This window comes from Platalea leucorodia (genome assembly GCF_965183815.1).
Source record: "Platalea leucorodia genome assembly, chromosome: 6".
Classification (NCBI taxonomy): Eukaryota; Metazoa; Chordata; class Aves; order Pelecaniformes; family Threskiornithidae; genus Platalea; species Platalea leucorodia.
The window spans coordinates 51,319,997-51,328,865 of record NC_138828.1 but is presented as its reverse complement, the minus strand read 5'-3'; the positions used below and the strand labels follow the sequence as shown (position 1 = coordinate 51,328,865).

The window sequence follows — 8,869 nt, the reverse complement described above, 5'->3', positions numbered from 1 at the left end:
GGTCCTTTTAAGAGCCACTCTCATGCCTCACTGCTGCAATTCCCAATAAAAGGAAGCAAAACATGAACTACTTAAAAACAACACAGAGTCAATGTGGCTCATTATATGTAGTGAAAATTCAGAGATTATTTCCTTTTTCATGGGCATTGATACAATGACATCGTGGGGTACACTCATCTGTTTCAGGGAAAACAGCCTCCCTGGTAACATCCTAACATTAGCTTTGGGAAGGAAACCATTGGCAAGAATAGCATGGGAACTATTGGGTGAGAGAAAGGGGTGTTACTTGCACAGTCTAACATGGTGAGAGAACACTGCATTTTATGCCAAGTAAGTGATGTATGCTTAATGGTTTCTCGGTTGAAGTGTCTTACTGCTGATGTAGGGACCTGGATATGTTTGCTCATCTCAGCAGTTCTGCTCTGAATATGGGAAAATGAATACAGGCTTCCATTTCTGAGGGCTGGACCAAGCAGCATTACCAAGCAGAGCCCTATGCTTACTGCTACAAACTTGGCAGTGAGCTGTTGCAGGTGATTCAGACGTGGAGCATCTGGGGCAGAACAAGAGTTCAATGAATTCCTGTTGTTTGTTCGGTTGTCAAGGACCTGTAAGTCCTGCTACTCCCTTGCTTAAATATGACAGAGCTCCTGACGGGGAAGTCAGCTGTTTTATTCTTTTCAGGGAATTCCTTGGCATGCCAACAGAGAGATAGTTCTCCTCTTAATACATGTATATCAAGGGGGCTGAACCTCATTCCCCATTTGGAAGCTCTCTATTGAGCGCAAGACTTCGCTCCAACAACTAAAATGTACCATGAAAAAAAATGGGAAAAAGAAGAATCTATACTCTATCTGTAAAATTGTGAAGGATCCTGAGGTTCCTCTCATGCTCTCTTCCTTCCTTGAACAGCATATATACAAGATCAGGCCAAAGCCAAGGGCTCTTCTGTCGCTGTTGGATTAGATCGCTCATCCTAGGGGCACAACAATTACATCATGTAACATTTCTTGACAAAAAACAAATTTACAGCACACTTTCAAGAACAAAAATAAGTTCTACCTCCCCAATGAAGCAGAACTTGACATATTGTGTGGGTTTAAACCCATTTATCTGAAGAGAAGGCTGTTCATATTTGTTTCCTGATTTTAAACCATCTCAAAATTTCTGTCACCTGTCCCAGAATCACCATGATTTATATCTTTAAGCACTGATCTCTGAGAAGGAGAGCATATTCTCATTTAGTGGGAATCCTCTTGAAACAGACATATTAAGTCATCCAGTCCAGTCCCACTCCACATCAGTAAAGCATTGACCATGCTGAAAAGACACGTACATCCTGAAAAGACTACTCATGCCAGGGTTCCAAAATATCTGGCCCCTGACCTCAAACAGCCATCTGAAAGCCTTACATTCCTACTTGACTGTGCAGATACCATATATGCCAGACAGCACATGAAAAATATTTAAAATAAAGAATATGAGACTTCAAGTATGCTCAAACACAACTGGAGTACATTTGGAAAGGCTGATTGTCATTGCTATTCAGCTCTTGCATGTACTTTTGGCTGCAGAGACTTCGAGGAGTAATTATTACATTTAGGCCAATTTTGGGCCCACTTGTGGTACAATTCGGGAAAAGCCAAGGAACTGATGGCAATGAAATCCTCTAACTCCACCCCTTTTTTGTGGAGCCCCATCAAAGGCTAGGGGTGAGATGCCACAAGCAGCTACACCTCCTCTAGGCTGACAGACCAGTATGGCAGGAATATAGACCATGCTTTTCCTAATCACTGGACAGTCACATACAATTTGAATGGTGTAAATACTGCTGTGAACTACAGAGCAGCAGTGCCTCAGCTTTAATATGCTGTCTAAAACAGCACCCTCCCAATTATGCCAGTCATGCTGATATGAAGTGCTGCAACTCCACTTTTTTTTTTTTTTTTTTAACCTCTTGTACCAATGGATTAGCTGAATGGCAGCTGACACCTCTTCAAAGCCTCAGCCTCCCATTGCATATACTCATACCAGAAAATGCATCAAGATCTGCAGGAGTTTTTCCTGCCTTCTTGGCTTTCTACCTCCATCTGTGACCCCTCAGCCCTCGCTCCTGGCTCACAGCAGATGAACTCCTGATACCAGCAGCAGCAACTCCAGCCCAACTGCAAAGTAGCCAAGGAAAATGTCCATTTACCTGTAGATAGCACGAACGTACTCAGAATCCGTATTCTTCTGAGCACCCACATTCCTGCCCATTGCAGTTTCTAGGAGGACAAAATCATCAACAGTTCACGAGTGCAAAGTGAAATGCAGAGTCCCTGTATATAAGTTACTACTGCTACCAGCTTCTGACTGTCACCGCACCATCCCTTCAACAGGTGAATACATACATCCCCTTCCAGGTGATGAGTTCACTTTACATTTCCATGCCCAGGAACCCTGGTCCTCAATACAACCTCACTTCAGACTGCTACCTCTGCCCTGCCCATCCCACAAACTCACCCGCTCAGATGCACACAGGGCACCCTAGGAGAAAGGATCGCCTTGGGACGATGGAAATGCATTCACACAATATGCAGGGACACTCCTCTTCAACACGGCACAGCTGTACTCATGAGCCTCTGCATCATAGCCCCACCACAATAACTGAAGAGGACTTACCACAGATGATATCAAGGGCACACAGAGTGATGTCCATAAAGATATCAAATGGTTCCTTGTCAACATGCTTCTCAAGTTTCTCCAACAAAATACCTCCTTGTTCATTCATTACCTCTAGAAAGTCAGTTAAGATTGCAAAGTGGAACGTGGGAGTTATCATTTTCCTACGTGACCGCCACTTGTCTCCAGTGCTGCAAAATTAACAGGGAGAAGGAATGGTTAAAAATTCCAAGTCAAAAATAAAACCCTCACCACCACAGGAAGTACACAGTAAAAACTGCAGCCTGGAACACCTTCACAGATGGACACACTGTAGATGACTCTTCCATAGCTCTGTCCATAGCACTCCCTAGAAGAAGCAAAATGGAAATATTTCTTGCTCCAGCTCTCTTCGAAGCACAAGCCACCATTTCTATAGCTGCTCTCAACAAAAGGAGATGCCAGCAAGCCTTCAGGCAACACAGCCTTGTGGTTGCTCAGTGCACAGGCTCAGAAGGATTGAGCAGAAGCCATCTGTAGGACAAACTAGCAATTCAGCATCAAGGCATCAACTCATCACATTGTCTCTATGAATCACCACCCACGCTTGCCTTCATCTGCTGACTAGGAAATGAGGATTGCAGAGAACTAGGATCCATGGACATTACGCAAATGACTGCCTCAAGGTCTGGCTACAAAATACTTCCTTGGAGACAGGCAACCACCTCCAACATGTCAGTGAAAGAGCATGCAGCCACAGTGGATGACACCAGCTTCCTGGGGGTTCTTGTTCTCTTTTTGTGAATCACATGCCCCACAGGCACGCAACTGGCAGCTCTGCTTACAGGGTAAGCCATCACACCACTTCTCCTGTTAACCTGCTATTGGGGCACTCCTCAGGCCAGCTTATCTGCTTGCTGTCTACCACTACTGCTCTTAATCACCAGAGACTTGAACATTCTCCTCCGTTATGTTTTTGCAAGCACAAGGAAGTCAAAACACCTCTAAAAGTCTACTGGAGACAAAACAACCAGTAAGGAAGACGACTAACAGTGACAATACAACATCCCTGATGCCCATGGACCTCAACTCTCTGCCATTTGCTACTGACTACTGTTTTCTTAAGGTCATGAATGAAACTCACGATAAAAGGCATTTCTCATGCTCTCACATAAACTTGCACCTCCCACACCACGTGATCACCGCTGGCTTTTACAACACCATGGTCCCATCATGAAGCATGAGGAGTTGACCTCTGAGGGCTCCAAACAGGCAACAAAGCTCCACTGCTAACAGGGGGACCTTGACCTTCTCACAAAAACACGGAAGAGGCACAAAGGCACGAGGGCTGCTCTACACTCTCCTTGCTCTGACTCTTAAATTCTGCATCATCCAGACCAAACCCTCCTTGACCCTCCCAAGACCGGACGACACCAAACCCTTACATCACTGCTCCTCCCTCCCTCCACTCCTGACTTGCGCTCTTACCCAGGACAGGGTGCAGATATTCTCCCATCCTACCCCAAAGCGTCACCAACCTCAGGCCTATCCTACTGGTTTGCAGTGTCACCAGCTGAGATAAGCAATGCACACTGTCACAGTTTTGCCACAGTCCAACCACTTGACACACATCATGACATTAAAAACATCCAGCTGTAACACTGGAGACTAAAAGACACCACTTGCCATAGGACACAACTTCCTAAAACTCACGTTCATTTCAAGCCTCTGGGCAAAAAAGTAACAATGGCCAAATTTGCCAAGAAACAGACAATGCCAAAAGATTTTTATTGGACGTTAGCTGCTAAAGAGCAACCAAGACCATCACAAGGAATAAGACTTCTACAGCTATCATCTATATGTCTGTCCAGAGATACACACAGCATTCCTGCCATCAAGCCCTCTTCCTATCATATATCCTGCAAATTTCAAAAAGACAGCAATGCACCTGCATTTCACTATACCTCGTCAGAAGTCCAGTGCCCAGCCATGGCTGCAGGAATTTGTACAGGTACGATTTTTCTATATGTTTCGAACTGCTCAGAATAACCTGTCAGAAAAATGAAAGGAGAGGAAAAAAAATCACTTGTTAAATGGAGAGATTTCTTCAGCTGAGATTAGTTCACGCAATCTCGGTTCCTCCAGAAAACTGCCCTGAGCCTCAGTAAAATGCACAATATTTCACAAGCTGGTACAAAGGGTATTGAGTTGACACCCTCAAGTCTTTCAGTAAATATCCCAATCCTGACAAACAATGAAATATTCAAAAGTGCCCCCTCCCCTTATCTTCCTGAAAAGGAAAAATCTGTGTTACAAAGTCACAGGCAGAGCTCAGAGAAAACCCAATGGTTTCCAGCCTTAACCAAACTCACAAGAAGTACTATTTCTTCAATAAACACTCCAACAAAGAAACAACTCTATCTTCTCAATTCAGGGACAATCATTGTCAGCAGCAAAACTAACAACTACATTTCATGGCATCAAGACAGACCCGCCAAGTTCTAATGCAGAAGTCAAACAGAAACAAGCATTGCAACCTGCATTTCACAATGTTCTATCCCTATTTCAGTGGTCCCATCTTCCCTGCTATCTGGTTGTCCATTCTGATCTTGGGAACAGAAGCTTTCACACATGTGAAAACAAAGCTAAAGGAGATGCTTCTTTGTATAAAACATACTGAGTTGGTACTTTCATTTGCTGGCCATCTTCAGTATTTTTTTTTTTTCCAAGACCGGGCTTTTTATATTCTTCCACTTTCAGACTTTCTTTAGCACTAGGTCAGAGGACAATCTCAAGTAAAATCAGTCCAAGCCCTTTTTTGCAAAAATTACATTGAGAGAATAGAAACTAACAGGTTGGACACTGCTTTGCATGACAGTAGAATAGACAGGAGACAAGCACACTCACCTCCACACTGTCAGGGTGATACAAAATCATGACAGGCAATGGTCCTATCCAAAGTTTGAACAGTGGCCAACTTCTGAACTCTTCAACATAAACTTGTATTTGTTTAAAAAAACCTGGAATGAAAAAAGCAGATTAGAATTTTAAAAAAAAAAAAAAAAAAAAAGGTTTTTTTGCTGAATAAGCAAGACTTCTTTAATGAACTCTTTTTCACCATATGCCCTGTAATTATGTGTTTGTTGTAGTTTTATCTTGCTACTATGACCAAGCAGCATATTTTCCACCTATCTATGAGCTGTACTGCAGGAGCATTTCTTTACGGCAGCACTCTTGAAGGCAACTCTATTCTAGAGAAACCACTCCTAGCTGTAGATAAGGCAGTTTGATTTTAGCAGTCTCAAAGCACTGCAGCATGGGCCTTCTGTATTGCAGTGCTCTTCACAACAATTAGATCCATATCAAACTTTATCAAGGCTATGCTTACAGCTTATCCTACACTAGTCAAAATGCTATGTCAAGACGCTTCTCTACTTTCCAAGTACAGCATCAAGCCTTTTCCCACCTGAGACCTCATTGACAGCTACTACATTTGTGGTGCACACACAAGTGACATCACGCACAGTAATGGCAGAGCACTGCACAGGAACCAGTATCACTTGAAATGTCTGCTTTCTGATAGCTGGACTCCTGAAGAAAATATCTGGATTTTCTTACACTGTTATCACTTGTCTGCAAACAAATTACTTCTTACTCCAACATGCTTAAATCCTCTCCCTCTCTCACTGCCCAAACCATCAGTGACGGTTTGCAATTCTAGCAGGGGCTTTTAACAGCTAGCCGCTTCAGGATTAAACTCCATTCTTGTGCTTTTAGAAACCTTACTGAAGGGTAAGTGACTGCTTATGGGGCCACTGTAGATATGGCAATTCAGGTATCTCCATCTCTAAGGGCACAAAGACTCATAGGACTATTTATGCCATGGGCCACCTGAGAGATACCACTATTGTCCAGCTGCCAGTTGGACTGCATACCAGTAAGCTCAGCAATCCAGCCAATTCTCCACCCACATTATTATCCACTTACCCAGTCCACATCTTGTCAGTTTAGCCATACAGAAAGCATGGGAGATGGTATCAAAGACCTTGCTGAATCAAATTAAACACCATCTACTGCTCTTTCCTTGCTCACAGATCCAGCTATCTCACCACAGAGGGCAATCAGGTTCATTCTGCAATTCTAGAGAAGGTGGCCACTATCAGGATGTTCAAGGATTAAACACACCTTTGCTCTATCAGAAACCAGATTAAATGACTCCCTCCAAGGCCTCTGCAGAGTTCAAAAAATTCCCCAAATCAAAGGAAAAAAAAAAAAAAGGGAAAAAAAATTAGTTTCCTAACAGATGCCCAAACACAGCATTCCCTAGTCTTAGGCAAAGTTCTAATGACACCTCATCCAAAAGGCTTAAGAGTGTCAGATTATTTTCCTATTTTTAATGTTTTTTCCCCAACATCACCATGATTAAAATATCACAGTGTTCCAGCATTTCTCTACCAGTATCAATAAATAAAATCACCATCAGATGAAGTCATTTTTCTTTCTGCTATAAAACCTTATCCTTTTTTCTAAAAACTACCTTTTATTTTTTGTCACATTTTTAATGAAAAAGATTATAAACCACAAACTTCACTCATTTTTACATAAATAAACAAGAACAAAGACAGATGGTCATGGACTTAACTAAAGCATGGAGGCTATGTGATTCCTGCTAACAAAGGAGATTAGAGGCTCCATAGAACATAAGTCTCCATCAAATTACTTTCTGAAGAGAGAGAAGTGATGTTCTTTTTTGGTTTTTTTTTTTAAGAAGATTTAAAAAGAAGAAAAAAAGAAAAAAATATTTGTCTCTCAGTCAGGCTCATATACACATCCTGACTATGATCCTGCCACTGCTTCCCGAAAGTCAACTCTAGAGAAAGCTGCTTGCCCTCACTTCCACCAAAGATCTCTCATATCTGTATTTAGATATAGGGTTGGATCCAGAAGAAAGATGCGAGTGGGTACCCTTGTGAACAGAGGGACCATGTCTCAGCATGTGTCAGCAGGGGACAATGTGCATGCCCATGCTGTACTCGTCCTTGGCTTCACCACGCTCCCATGACCCAGTCGCTCTCTCTTCTGCAGCATACCTGGCAGCACAGCCAGGAACGCACGTGCACAGAGCAGACTGGCATACACAGGCATCACAAACACACCCAGAAAAGTCTGCTGGTCCACTGACAGCACAGCCAGGGCCATTTTCACACCACAGACTCCTCAAGAAATATGTTTGTGTGCAAAACCGCGTACCAAACAGAAAGCGAACATGTAGCATATTAGTGCCCTCTGAGGCACCTGGCAAAAAGAAGGTACCATTGATCAATACAAGAACAGAAAAGTTTGCTTTTGAGGAATGTACTGCAAATACTCAGCAAGTTCTTTTGCATCTAATGCATAAATCTAAGGCACAGCTAATTCTGAAAACGACCCAGCAACTGAGCATGCTGAAGTCCCTTGCACATACTCACTTGGGGGAAGATAGTTGTTTAAAGAAGTATTTTTCCTTCGCAAGCTAAAAGCTTTATTTGGATCACAGCTAACAGTCACGGGGACACAGTGCTCCGTGTTGTGACACAGCACTTCCTGCGAGAGCACCCAGCACACCTCCCTGTCACAAAAGCACATTCCAGTGTTCATGATCCACCTCACCAACAACTGGAAACGGATCCGAGTCCAGCATCAGCATCTGGAAGCCACTGTCAGATTGAACCTCCAGCTAATCTTTGACTGATAACAACCCCATATTTGTGCAGTTCCTCTCCTTTCCCCTCCACTGCCCACTTCTCACACAGTTCCCCTCTGCGGGTTGCCCACAGCCCCAGAGAGACCTTAAGGTGATGGCACACCCTACAACCCCTGCCAGCCAGCCACAGCTCGACCACCCAAGCGCCTCACCAGTGCTGGCTCCTCCAGCAAAGCCCCACACAGTGCAGGGACCTCACAGCTGGGCTATGATGTGAGCTGCCCTTACCTTCTCCCTCACGCTCCAAGAGTAGAGCATTTCCCAGCACAGGATAGCAGGGGCTGATACCTGGGATTGGCTTCATCACCCACCATCGCTTCCAGTAATCCATCAGGGAGGGCAGGGAGCACACGGCCACAACCGTCAACAGCAGAGCGATGACCCCAGCCCCCAAGTGCAGCAGCTGGGGTCCTCCTGCAGCTCCCTGCATGACCTCCATTGCCACCTCCCAGCCCTCCTGCTCCGAGCCTTGATCCCTACTGG

At 44.0% G+C, this 8,869-nt stretch overlaps 1 protein-coding gene across 1 annotated transcript in view; it reads right to left on the bottom strand.

The window, feature by feature from the left end:
- CYP4V2 (cytochrome P450 family 4 subfamily V member 2) overlaps positions 1 to 8,869 on the bottom strand; it is a gene marked incomplete at its 3' end in the record, with an annotated part of 13,825 nt that extends 4,956 nt beyond the window's left edge. The window contains exons 1-6 of the mRNA XM_082315528.1: positions 8,615 to 8,869; positions 5,551 to 5,663; positions 4,608 to 4,693; positions 2,665 to 2,855; positions 2,198 to 2,267; positions 850 to 976 (exon numbers count right to left, since the gene is read on the bottom strand). Of these exons, the coding sequence (XP_082171654.1) occupies positions 850 to 976; positions 2,198 to 2,267; positions 2,665 to 2,855; positions 4,608 to 4,693; positions 5,551 to 5,663; positions 8,615 to 8,825 (798 nt within the window). The 5' untranslated portion in view covers positions 8,826 to 8,869. The remainder of the gene's footprint in view (positions 1 to 849; positions 977 to 2,197; positions 2,268 to 2,664; positions 2,856 to 4,607; positions 4,694 to 5,550; positions 5,664 to 8,614) is intronic.